Raw genomic sequence first — 23999 nt, forward strand, 5'->3', positions numbered from 1 at the left:
TATCAGAGTGTTCACAGGAGGGCCAAGACAATGTCTGTTTTTGACAAGTTGAGAAGTCAGTGGGGTGCCACTGAGGCAGTCAAAACAAGGAGGAGTCCTTGTGGCACCTTGGAGACTAACAAACATACAAGGCTCCTCATTGTTTTTGCTGATACAGACTAACACGGCTACCACTCTGAAACCTGAGGCAGTCAGTTCTCCTTGAGCATTGAGCATGTGAATAGGTCAACTGGCCTCATTTGCCCTCTAGATTTTCTCCATTGTCCTGTTCCTGTCATGGCCCGTTCCTCTTGGGCTCTTACAAAATGTTTTAGCTTAATGTTTCCTTTGGAAGATGGTTTTGTCTAATAGCATCTTCCTCTGAAAGGCACTTACCAGAATTTCAAACCTGGCTTAATAGAGTTATTTCCCTGGAGGGTTTTCTCCAGGAAGAGGATTCAGTACTTTTATTTATTCACCTGCTGGGAGGAGGAAGCAAACCCGCCTGTCTGGGCTTGTATAGGAGAACTAAAGGAACCTGCAAGGAAATTACCATTTCCCCTTCTGGGTAAAGCAGTTGTTCGATCTTCTTGCAGTATATGCTCAAGGAAGTATTCTACATATTGATTCTAGGGAATTTCCTTTTACCTAGAGAGACAGTCTCCTCCCACCCCCTCCCCCCAGCTACAGTTATCCAATAACACAGGTAACGATAGGGTGACTAGATAGCAAGTGTGTAAAATCAGGATGGGGGTGGGGAGTAATAGGCATCTATATAAGAAAAAGCCCCAAATATCGGGACTGTCCCTATAAAATTGGGACATCTAGTCACTCTAAGTAAGGAACTACCTAAATTTTTAGGGAAGAAAAAGTGCATTATATCCACATCTTTGTGGAGGATCAAATTCTTATCATTCACCTCTCCAGACATAGGTGCCAGAACTAGGGATGTGGGGGTGCTGCCGCACCCCCTGGCTTCAAGTGTTTTCCATTGTATACAGGATTTACAGTTTGGTTCAATGGCTGTCAACACCCTACTATGTAAATTGTCCCAGCATCCCTGTCTCCAGACTCTTTCTGGTATTGTGAGGGTAACTGTCTTCCACATAAAGAAAAGGAGTACTTGTGGCACCTTAGAGACTAACAAATTTATTAGAGCATAAGCTTTCGTGAGCTACAGCTCACTTCATCGGATGCATGCTGTAGCTCACGAAAGCTTATGCTCTAATAAATTTGTTAGTCTCTAAGGTGCCACAAGTACTCCTTTTCTTTTTGAGAATACAGACTAACACGGCTGCTACTCTGAAACCTGTCTTCCACATGGCATTCTTCTGAGGGTCTTCTTTTATCCTTTGAATTACATGGCAGCGATGACTGAGATTGCAACCTTTTGCAATCAGGCCTGAGCATCTAATTTTGGGAGACTTGTAAACAATCTTTTTGTGTCTGATTTTGTTATGCTGAAGTCCGGTTGTCCAAGGCCTGAGTTTTCACTTGGTTTCTGGCAACTGGACTTCAATAGATGAAGGCTGAGAGAGGTGTCCAGAACCAAACTTTGTAGCTTTTAATAAACTGCCTTAATTTTTTTTTAATTAAGATGTGGCAGCCTATCTGCAATCTGCCTTCAATTTTACAATTTTGAAATATCCTCCAGGAATTCAGACAGCAACTTCAGCTGTTTTACTTCTCGTTCATATGTTTGGAATTCTGAGGCAAAAAATCAGTTGAATTATTATCATGAAATCTGCCTGTATTAGGGCAGTTTGAACTAATAAAACCATCTGGTGTTCTCATGGAATTCAAGTAACCTATGTCTAAACACACCCCTACCCACCCACACTCCCCCCGGTTTCTTTCCAAGTAACACTTCAGTTCAAAATTATTTTAGATCATTTTGGGCTTTGTCTTCAATGCCAAATTAAAGTGTGTTGACCACGGAACAACTAAGAGATGTTAGCTGTCCCACTGTAAAACCCAAGTGGTGACAAAACACTGTTTTGACTGTAAGGTAGCTAGGCAAAGTGATCTTGCCTGGGTACCTTGCAGTAGAAATGACAGTGGATTGTCTCCACTGGGGTTTTAAACTGGGATAGTTAACAAATGTCAGTTATCCTGCTGTAGCTGAAACCCATCCTTTTTGCAGTGAAGACAGCCTTGGAGAACAGGTTGAGCCAGTAGCACTTTATCTGTTGCTCTGACCTGTTTGCAGTAGTGGTTTCTGTATGTGTGAGTGTCAAGGTCTCAAGAAGAAAACACCCAGAGCTTTTCTGAGAATTTAAGTTTTTGCTCACTGAAAGATCTAAGTACTTTATGTCCTAACTCCCAAAGCTGCTGTTGTGAAGTTTTCCTCTGTCTCATAAAAATACAGCTCTCACGTAGTATTTTTTTTCCTTTTAAGGATAGAAGATTTTGCAAGCTGTTTAGTAGCTTGAAAACTCTCTTATTTGCATTGCACTGACCTAATGTTATAAATGATTTGCATGTGACACGGACTCACACGTTGTAAAGGGCCAAATTGAGCATGGGTATAAGTGGATGCAACTCCACTGACATGAAAGAAGATGCAACTCAATTGACCAGAACAGAATTTAGTTGTATGTGTGTGTTTATGCTCACATGCATTCCTTGTGGAGCTTCATAGTGCCTGTTTTTTATAACAATGTAGTCAACCAGAATTTCAGCATATACTAGGTAGACTTCATTTTGTGAAACCTGGCTTGAAGCTCATGCCACATTCAAAATATTGTCTAAAATGTATATCCAAACACTAGCAGAGGTGTTTAGGTCTTTTATTGCTGCTATTCAAATTGTGGTTTTATTATTTATTATTCCTGGAGTATAGCACATCTCTGATCACAATAGTTTCTTTTCCTGAAACCTTTGTTTTGTGACACATTTGTATCTTTCTGAATTTCTTGATTATTCATGCTGTCTTATATGTATGTCTTTTCAATATGGGTAAATTGAGATCACATAGGAAGCTGGATAAGCGCTTAATAGCCAAAATGTGGTGAAGCTGCATGTATGACCATCATACACAGTCAACTTGAATGGTGTTTGATTGATGGATGCAGATTTGTTTTTATATTTTGTTTTCAAAAAGTAATGCAGAAGACTTAACCATTGGGTTAACATACAGGGAGTTTGACTTTATAGTCTATACCCATGTTCTGAAGGCAGAATTTAGCTTTAGAGTCTACACTGTACCCAAACTGGATCCCTGAATTAACTAAGGAAGTGGGCTACTGCAACCTATGTAATACCATCAAAACCTACAAAAATGAAAAAGATAGGGAAGAAAATAGATTTTTTTTTCATTCCTAATACAAAATGGAAGAAAAAAATTCCAACAAAGATCTTGAGAGGATTGAGGTTGCTGCTAAGGAAACCAATTTAGGTTGTCTTTTTGAAAGAAACCACTGACTCAAGTGAGATTGAGGGCACACATTTGGTCTTTCATTTCCTCATTATTTCTATTCTGTGAAGAATATAAATGACAAGACACACCCTTTTTATAGCACTCTTCAGGCTTACATTTCTCAAACATGTCAGCTTTTCCATTGCTAGAAAGTCCCATAGTTTTATTCAATGGTGTCTTGGTGTCTTGAATGGTTAAATGTAGATAGTGTTTAAAAAAAACAACTTAAGAAAATAAGATCAGAAGCCACACATGCCTGGGCTAAATAAAGCATTTCACTAGTAATCTAATCTATAGTAGGAGAAGGTTCTGCAGCTGTGAAATACTGGCATCTTTTAAAATCTAGATTTCTGTATCAGGAAAAAATGCATACCCTGTGGTGTTACTCATGAGATTTAAGGTTCTATTTCTTGAAGATTTTGTAATGTCTATAATTAGGTGCTGGTGAATCACATTGCTGTAGTGTTTCATAGTTTATTTCTGGGAGGTTAAGCTCCAACAGACAAAAAAAAAAAAAAAAAAGAACAATGCTGAGGCCTCCTGTACTTTGTTAGAGGAGAAGTTTGCTCAAACGCACGAATTCAATCTCTACTAAAACCCTTTGTTCATGCTCATCTGTTTTGGCCAAGTAAAATGAGTCTCCAAGGGAATTTTGTCAAGTTGTAGCAGGTTTAGCAGTGGTGCATCTGTAATAAACTATACAACCCTAGGGTGGCTCTGTATTAACTTCACCGTGGCAATAAATAAAATTTAAAGTGAACAAAATGAAAACTGTGTTTGCCTTCTGTTTCCTAGGTCTAAAGAAGCTTCTGATCTTCCAAATGTTGGAAAACTCAGAAAATTGGAGTACTTATTTTTAAAGGTAGTGATACTAAAATTGAGCTGGATGTTCAGTGTGTGCTCAGCATGACCTTTTCAGTTGTGGTTGTTCATGTACATATTCTTAACTTGTAGAAGCACTGTTGACTCAATCTCAAAACAGAACAGATGGGTAGTCAACCCTAGAAGCTCAGTTTTGAGGTCACAATCCTTTAGACATCACAATTAATTTTGTATTTTGAAGCACCAAAACCACACACTTTAAAAAAAAAAAAAAAAAGTCCCTCAGAACTATTTTTACTGAAGTTCACTTGTTGCCAAGCTCTAGGAGAAGAAAGGTAGAGAGAATGGGAGACTTTAGCCTGAAGCTTTAAAACTACAAAAACTTGGAAATCTGTTTGCTCAAGTTTTTTTCCAGTTGGAAAATCAGAGACTCTCTTTTTCATATGAAACAGCCATATAATTTAAGAAAAGGTTGCACTCTATGTAGACCAAACAAATTTAGACAAACTTAGACATTTTAATTTTAATTTTTCCCTAGCTGCATGAGGAGAGTAGCCTGACATTAGTATGGGTATTTTAGAAGCTATGAGTTAGCATGGTCACAAGGGGCATGGGTTGGAATATTGTAGAGGTCTTGCTTGATGTATGGATTCCTTGAATGGTTTGTTATTTTGGGGCTTTTTGGTTTTGGTTTATTTAAAACTTTGCTTTAGTAGTTCAGAAGCTTCCTATTCTACTTTTGATTTTGTTGACTTGGTAACAAAAAAAATAAATAAATCTTGCTGTCACAATATCTGGAAATAAAATCGATTGTGTGTTTACTAAAAAATCGGAATGTAGCAGACAGTGTTCGTATGTTGCCTATGCTGCCTCGTGATGGACAATTGTGCAAATCTTTCTTTATCTCCTTTATTTGGTGCATGTCTCAATGAAGTATCAACCTCTGCACTGAAAATGTGCTCTTTTTTGCTTGCTGATAGATGGGTCTCTCTCAGTTCCAATCCCTTGTTGACAAGGAAAAAAATAAAGATGTATCACATTTCAGTTTCTTTGGATAGTTTAGCCCAAACTACAAGTTTCTGATTTCTTCCTTCATACAGTGCCTGAATTTTAAAGAGAAATGTGTAAATAGTAAGGCAAACTGCCTCACAAAATACGATTCATTGTGATTTCGGTACATGCCTTGGTGAAAACATCAAATTGAAGGCCATTCAACTGTACCTGAGGCTGTTTGTTCCTTTCATCTTCTGTGAGATTAACCTCTTCCCTGACTCAGTGCTGCTTTTGTGGGAGAGGCCCTAGTGACATTAAAGCTAGAACCCATTAGAAAGGGTCTTTTGTCATTTTTTTAACATCAGTAGCTTTTACTGATCTCATAACCCTTTAATTTGCTTTGTAGCAGAACAAGGAGACTGTGGTTCGAGTTCATCTAGACAACAGCTAGCATCCTTGAGAATAACTTCAGAAAGTGCCACAATATTAAAGAACTGTAACTTTATATAATATAGATGCTCTAACTATGCACTGCTGAAGCCCTTGGGTTTATCTTGTTCAGAACCTCAATTTTTCTTCCGTCAGGGTTTTGTTTTGTAAACCAGTCTAAATGTTCCCAAAAGACACACAGTGGCAAGCCTTTTGTTACGTTCTTTCTAAAGCGACTGAAGTTTTAAGGAAAGAGATTTTTGTTTTTCCTCTCTTCCACACAATGGAGCTTTCAGAGAACCTCTTTTAAAAGGAATAGCTCCAGCCTTTGTGTTGAAGGGTGTGTCTGTTGGCAAAGTTTGCTGAAGCAGACAGGCTGGCTGGTGATTAACAAAGGTCATTAGACTTTGGAATCTGGCACGCAGAGTCAGATGGTATGTCTTCTGTGCATAGAAGGACAACTCTCAAGAGGCTGAGGCATTCTGGAGGGTTCCTTCCCCCCATACCCCTCCCCCTGTTTAAGAGGGCTACTTCAGTCTGTAGGACAGTTTGGACAAGTGTCTGGCTTCAGTAATACTGTTGTGCTGGAACTAATCAGCACATTTATCATTCATGGGATAAAAGAACCTTCAGAGATCTTTGCAAATGATCAGTGAGGGAGCAAAGGGCTGGTTTTGACAGTGCATGGGAACAGCAAATTCTCTGTTGAAAAAGGTAAATCTTAAGAAGAAGGCAAGTAGTGCTCTTATGAGGATGCTTTTTCTAGCATCACTCTAGCAAAAAAAAAAAAATAATAATCGTGTGTGCTTGAGATGAAGCTCAGATAAGTGAGGCCATGTTGTGCACAAGCTAGAAGCTATGAGCCTCTGAGTGCATGAGTTGTCTGAGCTAAAATGGCTGCTCCTAAAGCTCAGAGGACTAGGGCAGCTTAGTGAGTCTTAAAGCTTCAGTGACGCAGGAGCTCATATCTCTTGAAAGTGTGATAAACACATTCAGCAGAGCTGTGGCTTGTTTGGCTGAGATGAAAGGACTAAGCTTTGGGGGATGGGCAGTGAAAACTGGATGATCTGCTTTTCTGTGAAGTGCTCTAAATGCAGGAGTCGTCTGCTCCATGGAAAAAAATTGTTTTCAGGTCTAATGGACTGTGCTAAAGGAGACGTGGGGTGGGGCTTCACTCACTGCTGTAATTTGATCCAGAGCAGAGATAGCAACCTCTTCCACACAATTTGGTCTGGTACTTGCAGGAAAAAACTTGAGTATCTTGATTATTGTGTCTTTGCTAGCTGAAAAGAAGCTGGTGCAGTGTTCATTTTCATTATGGGGGACTAAGGAGAAAAGGGACAAAATGCAGTGTGCACAGTAGTGTAGGTAAACATCTGGAGTGTCTGTGTGCTCAGTCTGTCCAGCATTTGACTTGACAGAAGTTTATTTTAGCAGGCTATCAGGAGGAACATTCTTCTATGTAAAATCCTGATGCAATGCCCTCTTTTATTGCTTTGACATAATATTATTGGACTTTGATCTTGCTGTAGAAGTAATTTTATATTCTACAATAAATGAATGGAATTTTCATCATAAAATATTTTGGCTGCTGTTCCGTCTATCAGACCTCTGGAAGTCCTAGGTTAATCTAGCCCAGTGGAGCATGTGGGAAACTTAAAGAAGTAATTCATTCATTAAGACAATAAGTTGCTACTGTGCCCAAGAAACATATGAGGTAGGAGGACCTCTGCCTTTGACTTTTTTCCCTGTGTTTATATATTCTTTCTTCTACAGCAGTCCATAAATTTTGAGCACAGAGACAAAATTCTCCCCCAGAATTATGTTTCACTGGATTAACTGGTCATGTACTGAACTACAGTACTTGACTTTACCAAGATCAGTTTGTCACACCGTATATCAAATTAGGGTTTGTGGAGGAATCTAGGAAGTCATGAAACTTTGGGGAGTGGTCTTTTTTATTCATATTTCCATTGTGCTGTTGCAATGTTTTTATTAAATGAGAGCAGAAATCCCTTCCTCTCCCGTCCACCACCCCATCAAAATCCTGATCCCAAAGACAGGGTATAACTCTGGGCATAATTATGGGAATTCCAACCAAGAATGTAGCTCTCTTCTGTGTTTGGTGGAATTGTTATGGTGCAACAATCTATCAAAAATCAGTGTATCCAGATCTCTCACTGCCATACTGTCTCTTTTTTCCATCAAGGTCAAAACTGACTAGATGTTTTAAACTAATTGAAAATGCAAGTTTCCAGTGGAGGCTTTTTAGTCTTTGGCAATGAAGTAGTCTGTAGTTGTCTAATCTAGAGGAAGGTTAGTGCTGGTCGAAAAGAGGCAGAAATGCTGTTTTCTAATAGTAAAGGTCAATGCATGGATGGCTGGGAGTAATGGAGCTGCTCAAATCACATGTATGTCCCTTATCTTTATTTGAGACAGACTGTCAGTGTAACAATAAGCCCATGTAGAAAGAACCTGAGTAAGGGAAAAGCCAAGAAGGCAAGGTCTACTGAATCAACATCCATTTGTCAGAAGGCTTGAATATTTGTAGAGCCCAGCTCAGCAACTCGTGAGCCATTTAGGTAGGATTTTCTGATCATTTGAATTTCCTTGATGCCTTTCAACATATTGAACAAAAGTTGAGTTCTTACTTCTGTAATGTTAGCATTTCTGGAGGTTACTAAACCTTATTGCTGACAAGCTTGGTTTTATATATTAGTCATGGTTCACTGAATGATGTTTCTGTAACAAGTGCTTCTCCCCCATTCCTTTTCTTTCAGAATTTCCTGATGTAAAATATATCCAGGACCATGGAGGTGCTGCAGTGCGATGGCTGTGATTTTCGAGCTCCATCCTATGAAGACCTTAAAGCTCACATTCAAGATGTTCACACTGCTTTTTTGCAGCCAACAGATGTTTCTGAGGAAAGTCCTAGCCAGCCAAGGTCTGGGTCCATGAATGCTAGCAACCAGACAGAGGTCGAATTTTCTTCTGTAAAGGATGAATTTACAATTGCAGATGAAATTGCAGGTAAACGTAAACCTCTCTTTCTTGCTGCCTGTCTTGGCATAGTTTAATTTGTAATTTTCATTAATTTTATTGTAATGACAGCAAAGTGAGCATTGTCTAGTTACTGCCTTATCAGTTCTGATTACTGCTTTGTATGTAACCACTGAAATGGGTTGGGGATTTATCTGTTTTTTATCATCAAGAATTTTAGAAGTTATTTATTTAGTTAGTTAGGGTAGACGTCTGAAACTAATGTCAGGTTTCAGAGTAGCAGCCGTGTTAGTCTGTATTCGCAAAAAGAAAAGGAGGACTTGTGGCACCTTAGAGACTAACAAATTTATTTGAGCGTAAGCTTTCCTGAGCTACAGCTCACTTCATCGGATGCATTCAGTGGAAAATACAGTGGGGAGATTTATATACATAGAGAACATGAAACAATGGGTGTTACCAAACACACTGTAACGAGAGTGATCACTTAAGGTGAGCTATTACCAGCAGGAGAGAGAAAAAAAACCTTTTGTAGTGATTATCAAGGTGGGCCATTTCCAGCAGTTGACAAGAACTTCTGCGGAACAGTGAGGGGTGGGTGGCGGAATAAACAAGGGGAAAACTAATGTGTATTTAAAGAAACTTTATTTTAGAAGTAATACATAGTCCACGTTATGTCCTATATATCAGAGTTTTGCAGTAGGTACTGCAGAAGAGAATCGTAAATGAGATAGTCCAGTATATTGCATGTACTGGAATATTGATGGACCCAATGGAATGTGATTTTTGTTAAATATTGTATTATATCATTGAGTGGTAGGTGGGGAAGAAATCGTATGTATTTATTCCTTGTGGGTTTTTTTTTTTCCTTTTAGGGCAAAATGCAGCTCAAATGGGGACTGGAAGTTATTATAGCCATAGCCAGAGTTTTTATAGCCAGCACATGGCCCCAAATCCTAAACCAACAAACAAGTTTTTCCAGTGCAAATTCTGTGTGCGTTACTTCAGATCCAAAAACCTTCTCATAGAACATACCCGAAAAGTGCATGGCACACAAGCTGGAGGGAGCTCGGTGGGACCGCCTGCTGCTGGATCGTTAAATTACAACATCATGATGCATGAGGGGTTTGGCAAAGTTTTCTCTTGCCAGTTCTGCACCTACAAATCGCCACGGCGTGCAAGGATTATTAAGCACCAGAAAATGTATCACAAAAATAATCTAAAGGAGAGTTCAACTCCCACTACTGCCACAGCTGCCATATCTGAATCTGCATCTGCATCCGTGCCGGTGCAGGAATCCTGCAAGGAGCTGCCTGCTGAAGTAGTAGAGCGTAGCATCTTGGAATCCATGGTCAAGCCTTTAACAAAGTCTAGGGGCAACTTTTGCTGCGAATGGTGTAGCTATCAGACCCCTCGAAGGGAACGCTGGTGTGACCACATGATGAAGAAGCATCGCAGCATGGTAAAAATACTGTCAAGCCTGAGACAGCAACAGGATGGAACCGGTTTGCCTGATGTGCAGAACAAAAGTGCACCGAACTCTGCCCCAAACTCCAACTATATCTCTATGAATGCTACAGGACGTGAGATGCCGAATGCCAACGTCTCAAACTTCAGAGGCTCTATGAGTAACTCCCTTATCAGACCCAATTCTTCTACATCTTCAAAGTTTTCTTCTGTGTCTTATCCTCAAATGAAGCCTAAGTCACCTCATAACTCTGGTATGGTTAATTTGTCCGACAGATCCCGCTATGGAATAGCTGACATGACAAATTCTTCTGCTGACCTGGAAACTAATAGTATGCTAAATGACTCTAGCTCTGATGAAGAGCTAAATGAAATAGACAGTGAGAATGGCTTGAACTCCATGGATCACCAGACCTCAGGAATGTCTGCAGAGCAGCTGATGGGATCTGATGGTAACAAATTATTGGAAACAAAGGGGATACCCTTTAGAAGATACATGAACAGGTTCCAGTGTCCTTTTTGCCCTTTCCTCACTATGCACCGCCGAAGCATCTCCCGCCATATTGAGAACATCCACCTCTCTGGGAAGACGGCTGTATACAAGTGCGATGAATGTCCTTTCACTTGTAAGAGTTCATTAAAACTTGGAGCTCATAAACAATGTCATACAGGTACAACATCAGACTGGGAGGCTGTGAATTCCCAGAGTGAAAGCATAGCCTCCTCTCTGAATGAAAGCACAGTGTCTTATGAAAGCGGAAATATAAATGGCAGGAAGTCAGGGGGAATGATGGAATCTGTGCAGCAGCAACAGCAGCAGTCACCTCAACCCCACTCGCAGCACCCCTATAAATGCACGCTGTGCAACTACTCCACAACTACTTTGAAAGGTCTCCGAGTTCATCAACAACACAAGCATTCTTTTTGTGATAACTTGCCAAAATACGAGGGACCGTCATCCAATGCTCCGCAAGAGAGTGAGGCGGATGCCCATGCTGCCTCCAGCACTGTGAAGAAAAGCCAGACCTCAATCCTTGGGTTATCATCTAAAAATAACTTTGTAGCTAAGACCTCTCGAAAACTGACAAATGACTTTCCCCTAGATCTATCACCTGTGAAGAAGCGAACTAGAATCGATGAAATAGCGAGCAACCTACAGAGCAAAATTAACCAAAACAAGCAACAAGAAGATGCAGTGATTAACGTAGAGGATGACGAAGAGGAGGAGGAAGACAATGAAGTGGAGATAGAAGTAGAATTGGACAAGGAAGAAGAACAAACAGAGCCATTGATGGAGGTGTCTAGTTCCTATGCACCCCAGCAAATGTGGGGAAGAGATACTAATGATTCTCAGAAGGAGACTAGTTTCAGGAATATACCACATGATTATAATTCCACCAACGGGGCAGAAATTGAGCTAACTTTATCTGAAGATGAGGAAGATTATTATTGCTCTTCTGTCAACATGAAGGATCATCAAGGGCCTAATGCATCTCTTCTGGGCAGCCAGTCGAGTATGTATGATCAAAACAGTGAAAATGCAGAGTTTAATGATTCCGGGCGGCTTTATTATTGCAAACACTGTGACTTTAGCAACAAATCTGCGAGGAGTGTTAGCACCCACTACCAACGGATGCATCCTTACATTAAGTTCAGCTTTAGGTATATATTGGACCCTAACGATCACAGTGCTGTGTACAGATGCCTTGAATGTTACATTGACTACACCAACTTTGAAGACCTGCAGCAGCATTATGGTGAGCATCATCCTGAAGCTATGAATGTACTCAACTTTGATCATTCTGATCTGATCTACCGCTGCCGCTTTTGTTCTTACACTAGCCCAAACGTTAGAAGCTTGATGCCACACTACCAAAGAATGCACCCAACTGTTAAAATTAACAATGCAATGATATTTTCAAGCTATGTAGTCGAGCAGCAAGAAGGGTTAAATGCAGAGTCGCAAACACTGAGAGAGATCTTGAATTCTGCTCCCAAGACCATGGCAACTTCCACCCCGGTGGCCCGCGGGGCTGGAGTTCCTGCTACATTTAACAAAAATGCTTCAAAGAGTTTTAGTCCAGAATGTGAAAATCAGAAAGAGCCTTCAGTTAATAGCGTTGTGGTATATGACTGTGATGTGTGTTCGTTTGCAAGCCCTAACATGCATTCTGTTCTGGTGCATTATCAGAAAAAACACCCTGAAGAAAAGGCTTCATATTTCAGGATTCAGAAGACCATGCGGGTGGTGTCTGTCGACAGGGGTTCTGCCCTGGCTCAACTGTCCTTTGAGCTGGGAACTTCCATCTCCCCAAAACTCTCCAACATGGCTTCACAGCCACCACCTCCCCCACCACCACCACCAGACCTCACCACTGAACTCTACTACTGCAAGCACTGTTCATATAGCAACCGCTCGGTGGTGGGAGTGCTCGTCCACTATCAGAAAAGGCATCCAGAAATAAAGGTCACTGCGAAATACATTAGACAGACGCCCCCCACAGCAGCAATGATGAGGGGTGGTGAAATGCCACCTGGCATTCAGAGGCCACCAGCGTCTATGCAGCTGAACAGGGGCAGCTCTGAGAGCTCTGTGGCTCCCCTTGAGAATGAAATGTTCTTCTGTCAGCATTGTGACTATGGAAATCGGACCGTTAAAGGTGTGCTCATTCATTATCAAAAGAAGCATCGTGACTTCAAAGCCAATGCAGATGTGATCAGACAGCACACAGCCACAATTAGGAGCCTTTGCGATCGTGGCCAGAAAAAATTGTCCAGCAGCATGCCTGCGCCCACTTCCAATGCAGAGCGGGACAAGGCTAAACTAAGAGCTCTCAAATGCCGGCAGTGTTCCTACACGTCGCCTTATTTTTATGCACTGAGGAAGCATATTAAGAAAGACCATCCAAGTCTGAAGGCCACAGTTACATCCATTTTACGATGGGCATTTTTGGATGGCTTAATAGAAGCTGGTTATCACTGTGAATGGTGTATTTATTCACACACAGAGCCTAGCGGTTTGCTCGTGCATTACCAAAGGAGACATCCTGAGCATTATGTTGACTATACATACATGGCCACTAAACTCTGGGCAGGTCCAGATCCTTCCCCTCCAGCCCTAGTGATGCCGTCAGAGGCAAAAACCTATAAATGCAGAGACTGCATTTTTGAAGCATCTTCCATTTGGGATATTACTAATCACTATCAGGCTTTTCATCCTTGGGCCATGAATGGGGATGAATCTGTGTTGCTGGATATCATCAAGGAGAAAGATGCTGCTGAGAAAGCTGGCATCCAGTCTGATGAAGTTGGGACTAGGGTTAATTCTGAAGACCAGATAACCACATCACAGATGGAACAGGACGTGGACTGTACAGAAGACTCCAGCCTCCCCCAAGAAAAAAATGTGCAGCTGGCCTCTGCAAACCCTGCAATATCCTCCACGCCGTATCAGTGCACAGTATGCCAGTCTGAATACAATAACTTGCACGGCCTCCTGACACATTATGGCAAAAAACATCCTGGCATGAAAGTTAAAGCTGCAGATTTTGCACAGGACATAGACATTAACCCAGGAGCCGTGTACAAGTGCAGGCATTGTCCTTACATTAATACGCGCATCCACGGTGTCCTTACACACTACCAGAAACGGCATCCGTCAATAAAGGTCACCGCTGAGGATTTTGTGCATGACGTGGAGCAGTCTAATGACATGTCCCAGAATGATGTGGAAGAAACAAGTAGGATTTTCAAGCAAGGGTATGGTGCTTACAGATGCAAATTATGCCCTTATACCCATGGCACTTTGGAAAAGCTTAAAATTCACTATGAAAAATACCACAACCAACCTGAATTTGATGTGTTTGCGCAGTCACCACCAAAGGTGTCTGCCTCCTTGGAGCCGGAGAGTACCCCTGAAATAAAGGCTTCTCCGGAAATTGTTGTTGAGGACATCGGAGAAGTCACCGTGCCAGCTTCTCATTTCTCTAGCTCTCATCTCGTGTCTCACACAGTGTTCCGCTGCCAGCTGTGCAAATATTTCTGCTCCACCCGGAAGGGGATAGCCAGGCACTACCGCATCAAACACAACAATGTCCGGGCACAGCCAGAAGGCAAAAACAACCTCTTCAAATGTGCTTTGTGTTCCTACACAAACCCCATCCGCAAAGGGCTTGCAGCACACTACCAGAAACGGCACGACATTGATGCTTATTACACTCATTGCCTGGCAGCCTCCAGGACGGTAAGTGACAAGCCCAGTAAAGTGATCATTCCGTCTCCTCCCAAAGACACCTCTCCTCAGTTGAGCGAGGAGCTGAGGAGGGCAGTGGAAAAGAAAAAGTGCTCACTTTGTTCCTTCCAGTCCTTTAGCAAAAAAGGCATCGTGTCCCACTACATGAAGCGCCACCCTGGTGTTTTCCCTAAGAAGCAGCATGCGAGCAAGCTGGGGGGCTACTTTACTGCTGTGTATGCTGACGAGCATGAAAAGCAGATTCTAGGAGAGGAGAGAAATGATTTTGAAAAGTCTGAGGTGGAGAATGAGGCTCAGGAAATCGAGTGGCTTCCTTTCAGGTGTATAAAATGTTTCAAACTGTCCTTCAGCACAGCCGAGCTGCTGTGTATGCATTACACTGACCACCACAGCAAGGATTTGAAGAGAGACTTTACCATACTGGGGTGTGGCACCCGCTCTCAGAGCTCTGCCTACCAGTGCAAGCACTGTGATAGTAAACTGCACAGCGTGGCAGAACTGACCTCACATTTGAACAGTCACAATGAGGAATTCCAGAAGCGTGCCAAACGTCAAGAGAGGAGGAAACAGCTTTTGAGCAAGCAGAAATATGCAGATGGTGCTTTTGCAGATTTCAAACAAGAGAGGGTAAGTGTGTGTGTGTGTGTTCTCTCAACACCCCCAACCCCTCCCCGGCTTCTTCTTATTAGTGTCCCCATGCATGTGCTCTTTGGCAGCCAAACCGCTACAAGCAATCAAGTGACTTAGTGTGCCAATGAGTTCTATAAATCAATTAAATGCTCTAGCTTGATTACATCTGCCCCCCCCTTCCCCTTCTGTATCCCTTTCTGGAGTTTCCTAGGGGATTGCTGTTTCCTCCTCTCCTCCTATGAGTAGCCTCCTTATCTGGCACTTAATTATGTGACTTTCTATTACAAGGCCACTGGCCTGTCTCTTTCCCAATCCCCCCCCCGGTCATGATTCCTTGTAATAACACAAATTCCTTCTCAGGAATAGCCTACTCAATAAGACATGGTGTCAGCAGAATGGGGGTAATATATCTGACATGGGGCCTCATCCAAATCCTATTAATATCAATGGGTATCTTTCTAGTTACTTCAGGCTTTGGATCAGGCCCCATATGAACTTTGGACCAAATTTTGTTCTGTTTCACTGGTGTAAATCTGGAGTAACTATTTACCATTGCGAAGGAGTGACTCATACTTTATATCAGAGTCACCCAATGGCATAATTGGGCCTTGTAATTAAAAATTAATAAAATTGTCACTAGGCAGAAATTTAGAGTTCATACTATGGAAATGTTTTACCTGTATATTTTAAAGGCATTAACTAGGGCTAATTGAAAACTTGAGAGGAGATTTTGCAAACCAGCCCAAGGGATTTAAACACATTATCCATCTATGTTAATGGATGTGTGTGTAAGTTATTTAGACTGCTTTGCAAAATCTGTACCTTTGTCCTGAAAGTGCCAAGAGAGTGGGTCTTTTCTTTTCTATTTGAACAAACAGAAATGGCTTGCCCAATTGTTTTTGGTTTTAAAATCCATGCTGTCTCAGAGTACGTTTGTAATCTCCCTCTTTTTTTTTTTTTTTTTTTCGGTTAAATTAATTCTGGAAGCAAATTTCAGTGTCTTTGTTGATTATACTGATGTGTTCCAACAGACATTTGGTCACTTGGAAGATGTATCAAAATTTAAGGAGAGGAAAGTGGTTGGATACAAATGTAAATTTTGCGTGGAAGTTCATCCCACCCTTCGAGCCATCTGTAATCACCTTCGCAAGCATGTTCAGTATGGGAATGTCTCGTCTGTGACAGCTACCGTAAAGGTGAGAATTATAAGAACTGGCTATGTGTTTGTTTGAGATTAAAGCTTGATCAAAAAACTCACTGAAGCCGATGGGCAGACTCTCTCATTAAGTTCAGTTTGGATTAGGTACTGATTTACTAAATCCATCATCCAAATCTAATGGACAGTTTTCTGTGTTGTCTCTGGATATTTTAATGCTAGATTTTTTTCAGATGTTTGTTACAACTTTCTTCTACCTTTGGTTCGGGACATGAAGACTATTTTCTGCCACTGAGTATATCCCATTTCTCTTGCATAAAGGAATTTATCTTGTCCATGGTAGAAAGCGTAGGCCTCTGAGCAGGAAGCTCTTGTCCAGATATTCTGGGCTACTTTTCTACTGTCTTTGCCTCTGAAGGCAAAATTTTCAGAAGAGGAAGCCTGGAGTGTGCATGGACAAATGTTCATGAAATTGTGTGTTACCTGCTTGCATGCATAGTTACAATGACACAAGCAAACCGGGTGTTTGTATCAGCAAACAGCCATTCAGATGGCTAATTTGTCATTTACCGGAGCCATTGGCCCAACTAAAGAGGCCAATTGTAAATGCACTTTAGTTTTCATGTGCAAATAGACTTTTGCTTCTAGGAAATCAGGTGTGCTGGGGAGGACTGGGGTTTCCTACCTAACAGCAGGTTCTTCAGGATATCAACGGGGGCGTATGCATGCAATCGTGCCACAGGAGCTGCGAACACATTCCTTTTGCTTCAGTGAGAATTCAGAGTGGGTTGAGTAGCAGAACTGACCCCACAATCCCCTGTGTCTAATCCCTACTGCATACTGCGATAGGGCGACTAAATCCAGAAGGGTCTGAGCTGCTCTACCTAAGAGGGCTTTTATTATTTTCTTGTCCTTTCACTGCCCTCCCTTTTGCTTACGTGATGCTACAAAAGAGATTGTTCCTTTTCTCCTGCCCAACTGTCCTTTTCAAGCGTAGCTTACAGGACCGTTGCCATCTTTTTGAGCAAAAGGAAATTACTTAAGTAGTTGAGCAAGAAAGCTGAAAACCAAGGTCAAATGAATGTGGTGCCACACTCTCTACCAATTTTAAGCTGCTGATCACAACAAAATATGTGCCATGGTGAATAATATTAAGGGAGGGGAACAAGAAATAAGTAACTATTTCTGAAGAGGAGTAGTGTTTTCTTAGAGTGCCTGTTGTTTCTCATGAATGTAGTGCTGGTGGAAAGTGTCTGCTCAACAGCCCTTGAAAGGGGAGGTCTGGGTTAGCCCAGAGGCAAGGACAATGTAAGTTTCCTCCATACCACCCTCCGATGTGTCTCTAACCTGTTTTGTGGGGTCCACTTCCAGGAGTTAGACGGTAGTTAGTTCAGTTTCTACTCCAATTCCATGGCTTTTGTGATGACATTGACAATATTACTTAGGGCCAGTTGTGAGGTTTAGTCTTTTTTTAGAATAGATTTGAAACTGGGGGACCTTTTCCTGAAGGAAGCCATTGATGATAAGGGAACGGTGCAGGGATATCTTTAGAACATGGATGTAGTGGGATTCCAGGAGACATTCTGAAAAGGGAATCTTAGATGGGAAAGTTAACACATGGGGAAGACCCGAGGCAGAAGGGAGAGAGAATTGATGGCTTTGGGGGGGTATGTGTTTTTTAGCAGGAAGCGGAAGATTCTTCAAACACAACTTTGGAGGGTTTTGAGGGAGCAAAAGACCATGGCATGGTGGAATTTACAGAAGCTGAATCTGGAGCATCCTTGGAAGATGAAACCAGGCCTGGGGGCTACCACTGCAGCCAGTGTGACCGGGTTTTGATGTCTATGCAGGGTCTGCGATCTCATGAGAGAAGTCATTTGGCTCTGGCCATGTTTACCCGTGAAGACAAGTACAGCTGCCAGTATTGCTCCTTTGTCTCTGCTTTCAGGCACAAGTAAGTTTTTGCAATAGAAGTACAGACCAGTGATACTGTTTTCATATGTGCTGACATTAATGGGGGCACTGTACACTTGAAAACTGGACACCTTTACTGTTTAACTGCTCCCCCGCCCCTTTTTTCTAGTTTTCAGGTATTCACATTCTTCTGAGTCCCCCTTACCAATGTCTCTGATTCTCTTCATATTTTTTTTAAAAATATTCGGTCTCCTTTTTTCTGTGGGGGAAGAACACAAACAAAAGGAGCAAACTTCCTACACAGAGGAAAAAATGAAACTGACCTTCTACGCAGTGCTGTCAAATTCATGAAATAAACAATTAACAAAAAAGGGAGATATTCATAAATAAGGAGCCTGGGTGTTACCTATAGCAACAGTTTTCAGATAGCAGTGTGATTTTTTTGTTGGTGGAGTTTTGTTGGGTTGATTTCGAGAGATGTAGTCTCTTTAATGCTGAGCAGTTCTCAAGAGCTGAACTTAAAAAAAATCTTGATTTTTTTTTTATTGTGGTATGTAAATTGTTCTATGAAAACATTATCCACAAGAGTATAGGGCTCTTCTCTGAATGAGTTCCACAACATATTTCATTTTCTGATGCAGCAGATTAGGTATTAGCAGAAATAAATAAACTTCTCACAAAGTATATGCTAAAGGTTTTCTTAGACTAGGGAGAGGGGTAGCTTCTTAATTGGCTTTTTAAACTTCTTGAAGACCTGCCACAAAGAAATGTACTTTGTAGGATTCCCCCACACCAAACCCCCATTGACAGGCTTGAGAACACATGCATGCTTCATCTATCCTCCAAGGAGACACTTACTCATCCAACGAAGGAGGGAAAAGCCATGCTCTGTTCTGTCTGAAACATTTGTGGCATCATCCACAGCATCATAAGTCAGGCTTAAGAGTGTCTGCTCTGCAACCAAATCCATACCAGGGAGAGAGCAGGATACAGAAAACAAATCTTGTGTTCTAGACAGGCGACACTTCCACCAGCACCCCAAGTGTGTCCGGCTAGGTTATAACCATAATCTGTTTTACAGGCTCTGAGAGGTAAAAGGACAGGGCATCCCCCCGGGGAATGTGTGTTGGGCACAGGGGGCCTCTTCTGAGCAGAGGTGTTCCCATACTGAACTGGCAGGCCTTGGCAGGACTGCATTGGTGGAATACAGATTGTGCCACTTTAAAAGCGAGAACCACTACTCTCTGTACTAAAATAATCCTCCTCCCTTCCCCTCCTCCCCCCCCCCCCAACACACACACACAACTCTAGCACTGAGGTTGCCTGCACTCTTCCCTGGCAAGTGTTATATTGGCTGTGAGTGAAGAAGATGCTGGGATTAAACAGGGAGGATCAAGTTGGAGTTCTATAAATTTATAGATTGCTATAGAATTGCTATAGAAATAGGTTCAATCAGATATTGTGTGACAATGTACGTCATCTCTTTAACTTGGGTGAAATAGGTAATTGGGAGAGAGAAAATCCATAATGCAAGTTTAAAAAAAAAAAACCTTAAAAAAAACTGATTGGAAAAGAATAGAAGGTGGGATCTATGGTTTGAGTTTAATTGTATGTGGTCCTGTATGGACTAGTAGTACATATTATACCTCTTTGGATGGGCAATCTGCTTTAATTGTTAAGCAAGCTTGTTTCCTTGTCAGGTATTTAAGACGGGGGTTTTGTTGTTATGTGAAGTATTGACACAAATGGATGCTCCGCATATTTTATTCATTGAGCAGATTTGTTGATTTCACTGGACTGGCAGTAATTATAGCTCCTTATTGAATTTACAATAACATTATTTTGCTATGAAGTGCTACTGTAAATAGACGTACTGTACATTTTTTTACTATCAAGTGTTAATTTGAATGGACTAAGAACGCAGCTTTTGCACTGATGGACAGGCATTTTCATAGATCAGGCTCTTTTTGTGGTAGTACAGGATGAAAAATCTAGCAGGAACTCCTGCATTGTGTGTGAAGATGGTGATACTTAGTAAGAATTTACCAGTTTAAGTGAAATACAAGCAAATTTGAAAATGGAAGCACTTCTGAGACTAAAGACTATTTCCCCCATCCCATTTTCCTGTTGCATGCACCTCTTGCACATGCAGGCTGAAAGTAGGACAGGAGTCAAACATGTTAACATACCGTGAGAAGAGGCTATGGTTGGGGATATGTCTAGTCCAGCCTAAAGTTGGCGCTTGCTTGCTTGAGATTTGTGAACTCGGGAAGATCAGATGCTTTAGAGAAGCTTCCAAACTCTGGGGTTCTTATTCAGATATTATGATGTTCACCTAGTGCTTCATTCTTCTAAATCAAATGTAATTATGAATTGAACTGTTATATAAAGATTGATTAGAAAGAGTCTGGAATCCTAAAGGGTTTCTTACCTCCCTCTCTTGCTTTGACTTCTCACAAAGAAGATCCTAGCATAGAGGTTTCCTGCTACTCACACTTTTTTCTTTGGCTCCATGCGCTGTCTTCCAAATCTCTCTCTAAAACCATCTTTTTTTTTTTGCTCCTGGAACTCCTTGGTTGGCTCCTGCACAGCCTGCTGGATCTTCCCCCAGAACAGACTAGTCAGTTTCTATTCTCTTTGCCAAAAGAAGGCTTCCTCAATAGAGCAGGTTGAAAAATTTCAAAACTTGCTGATTGGAGGGGGAAATGGGGCAAACTTTTCACAAAGACTCTTGCCAAACCAAAATTGCTGTGGTTTGTTTGGTTTTTTTTAACCAGCTCTGTTCCATAGCATCTATCCTGTTAAACTCTGGATAAGACTGATTAACACCTGATTTTTCCCAATTACCTTGTTTAAGTGGCTTGCATTCTGCATAACGTTGGGTTCAGTTCTCCCACCCTTCCTCATGCTAGATACTACCTTGCTTTGCAAGTTGCCTCATTGGATTAAGGTGCTACCCAGCATGAAGAAGGGTGGCAGAGTCTGGCCCGTTAGGTTTTCAGGCTGGCATATGAAGTAGTAGCTGAAGTTATTTAATATTTTGTGTTTCCTTTTTCTGCCTCTCCCTTGCCAAGTTTGGATCGCCATATGCAGACTCACCACGGACACCATAAACCATTCCGTTGCAAACTCTGCCCATTCAAGTCTTCCTATAATAGCCGCCTGAAAACTCATATACTCAAAGCTCATGCTGGTAAGTCTCTGTCAATTTTACCATGCAGTAACTATAACCAATGTCTTACTCTCTTTGCCACTGTTACCAGTTAAACTTTTCATTGCCAGTTTTGGGTGGGATTTTCAAAGGTGGTTCAGCATTGGTCAAGTCTCTGCTCCCGTTAAATTCAGTGAGAGTCTTAACATTGATTTCAGAGGGAGCAGAATTAGGCCAACACTGAGCACTTCTGAAAATCCCCAACTTTTTGTTTCTAAAAGTGTGCTCAGTCATTCAGCTTCTAGAATGGTGACCAGTCAAGTTTGATACTCATATGTTGATGATCTGCTGTTCTGATATGTTTATATTTTAAATGACTCCTGAAATGAGCTGGGATTTGCATTTTGGACTGTCATGTGTTGGCTTCAATGTGCAAACTGAACTTGGAGCCAGATCCTCAGCTGGTTTAAACTGGCATAGCTCCATTGACGTAAATGGAGCTTATGTTGACTTACATGAGATGAGGAGTGAAGTATTTTATAGACTTTTTTACCCTGCTCTATAGAATATGTACATACACCCAACACACTTGTGATAGTTGGGAACTGGGAAAGTGATACAGGGGAGGGAAAGGATCACAGCAAAATATTGCACCTGTGACTGTCTAAAGGTATGAGACACAAGATTGTTCAGAGACTGATCTTGGTTTCCTGGTCCCAGCCATGTGACATATTTCTGCATTAAAAAGGTTATCACAGGACTGGGGTCAATATCTACTTACTCCTTTGGCTACTGTTACAGCTTCCTTTTAAAAAAAAAAAAAAAAAGGCAGATCAAATCAAATGCAGATAAGTAGACTGTCAACCAAAACTAACCACCACACAGTAATCTAGCTAATTACTAAAACCCAGCGGTGTTCGACATCTGTCAATAACTACATCTCTGACCCTCCAGGGATTGCTGCTTACATGGTCACATCTTGTTCTCATAGCAGTTCCTTCTGCCTGTTCTGCAATGGCGCAATTAATAAAATAAATTTGGTTGTAGTCCACTAACAAGAAGTTAATCTTTCCTGTTAAATTCAAATAGATCAAAATTAACCTTGGACCAAGGGCAGTCAGGAGTCACCTATTGTTTTGCTGCTGCTCTGCATTTTGTTTCCTACATTGATTGCAGATTTCACACTTGGGTACCTTATCTTCAATGACAGCATTCATGCCAGGCCCTGTTCTTCTCAATATACGGCTGGGCACTGAGAATTAGTTTTAACGTTTCTGACCTCATGCTGTGTGGTATTATGAGATACCCATTTTAAACAGCTGTTTCAGTTTGTATAGTCCCAATAAGTTTTCATGTGTGGAGGTGCCTGAGTGCTTTTTGTTGGCCGTCCATTTAGAATTAATCTCTCAAGCTGTTGTACGGTTGGGCTATTTTGTATTTCCTGTTTTGAGCTTGTCAAAATTTAGTTTAAAAATTTGTAAGTGAGCCATATTTCCTCCAAACTTCTTTTTCTATAGATTCTTGATTTTGCTATATATAGGTGATCTTGAAACCATGTCTGCTCTGAGAAACTCCTTACAGGGCCTGTATCTCACATTATGCAAGTACTTTTAGAATTTTGTGGTCACTTTCTGGAGTGTAGATAGTGCTTTGCACAATGGTTTGTGTAATAGGATTTCCAAAGTTTCATGGTCTGTTTCTGCTTCAACCAGTGTCTACCAAATAGACATTCATGAAACCAAAAAGTTGCTAGCATTTTTTTCAATCTAAGCATAGCTCTGCTGTGTTTTTAGTCAGTCCTCTGGAAATATAAGAAATCACCTGCCAGGAAGGCTACCCCCCAACCCATGTGAGTTTGAATCAACCAAGATCTTAGACTCATTCTAATCTCGAAATATTCTAGTTTTAGCACTTCCATGACAACTTTTTTTTTTTTAATTCCCAAAACTTTTTCTCTCCCTCATCAGACCAGTGCTAATCTGTACAAATTTAGAAGTGAATTTGCTTAGATACGTTAGCCTGCTTCTTATTCTGAGTCTTTCCATTTGTACAATTGCCTCCATCTTTCTGATTCTGGTCAAACTCCATTCGTCATGGAGTACGTACTTTACATTCACTCCTATCTGGCATTTGTTCCTGTTCAATGTAATGTTGTTTCTTTGGCATGTTACGGAATGTTATGTGGTGCCTCTTGTGTTGTTGTTGTCTTCCCCCCAAATCAGCAGATCGTTTAAACCATTACTTCCACCCCATCCACATTCTAAATAATCTGGATCATGATGCTTTGGTACATCTCAGGATCTGAGACAGTCCCAAAGGGATATCATATATATATATATATATATGCAAAATGGGGAGTTGAAGATAGGTCTTTGTAGTTTTTCTATTGTCAGACTTTTAAAAACTCTTGACTTGCATCCAAAACTGAAAGTACTCTTGCATTTTGAAATCCTAGATACAACCACCTCAGCTGTTTTCATAGAGTAGTACTTATGTTTGATAACCTTATTCAAATCTTCTTGATCCATAAGAGTACTTAACTTGTTTGATTTCATTATGATATTCTTAATGTTAATAAAGTCAGTCGGGGCCTGTATTTATTCATTAACATCTAATTTTACCATATCGTGAAGCTCATCCTTCTTGCTCACTGTATTTTGAACAGCATGCCTATGTCAATGGGATGCATTATATCCTTGGTTGCTTAGTGGGACAGGATACATTAATCATATTCTGGAAGAATAACATTTGCATATCGTCTGTAAATGTGTTTTACACCTTTGTTAATCAG

General features: G+C 41.1%; 1 protein-coding gene across 17 annotated transcripts in view; it reads left to right on the forward strand.

Annotated features, from left to right (window-relative positions):
- Positions 1 to 23999, forward strand: part of ZNF462 (zinc finger protein 462) — a 104014-nt gene that overhangs the window by 38400 nt on the left and 41615 nt on the right. For 5 of the 17 annotated variants that reach the window (XM_038401244.2, XM_038401254.2, XM_043515549.1 and 2 more), the window contains 5 exons: positions 8422 to 8671; positions 9514 to 14984; positions 16019 to 16183; positions 17826 to 18097; positions 21132 to 21250. In XM_038401244.2, coding sequence (XP_038257172.1) covers positions 8452 to 8671; positions 9514 to 14984; positions 16019 to 16183; positions 17826 to 18097; positions 21132 to 21250 — 6247 coding nt within the window. In that variant the 5' untranslated portion in view covers positions 8422 to 8451. Of the gene's footprint in view, positions 1 to 1643; positions 6356 to 8421; positions 8672 to 9513; positions 14985 to 16018; positions 16184 to 17825; positions 18098 to 21131; positions 21251 to 23999 lie in introns of those variants that run through there. The other 12 variants (XM_038401252.2, XM_043515553.1, XM_043515552.1 and 9 more) reach the window with 9 other exon arrangements.

Source organism: Dermochelys coriacea, chromosome 5 (assembly GCF_009764565.3).
Source record: "Dermochelys coriacea isolate rDerCor1 chromosome 5, rDerCor1.pri.v4, whole genome shotgun sequence".
Taxonomy (NCBI): Eukaryota; Metazoa; Chordata; order Testudines; family Dermochelyidae; genus Dermochelys; species Dermochelys coriacea.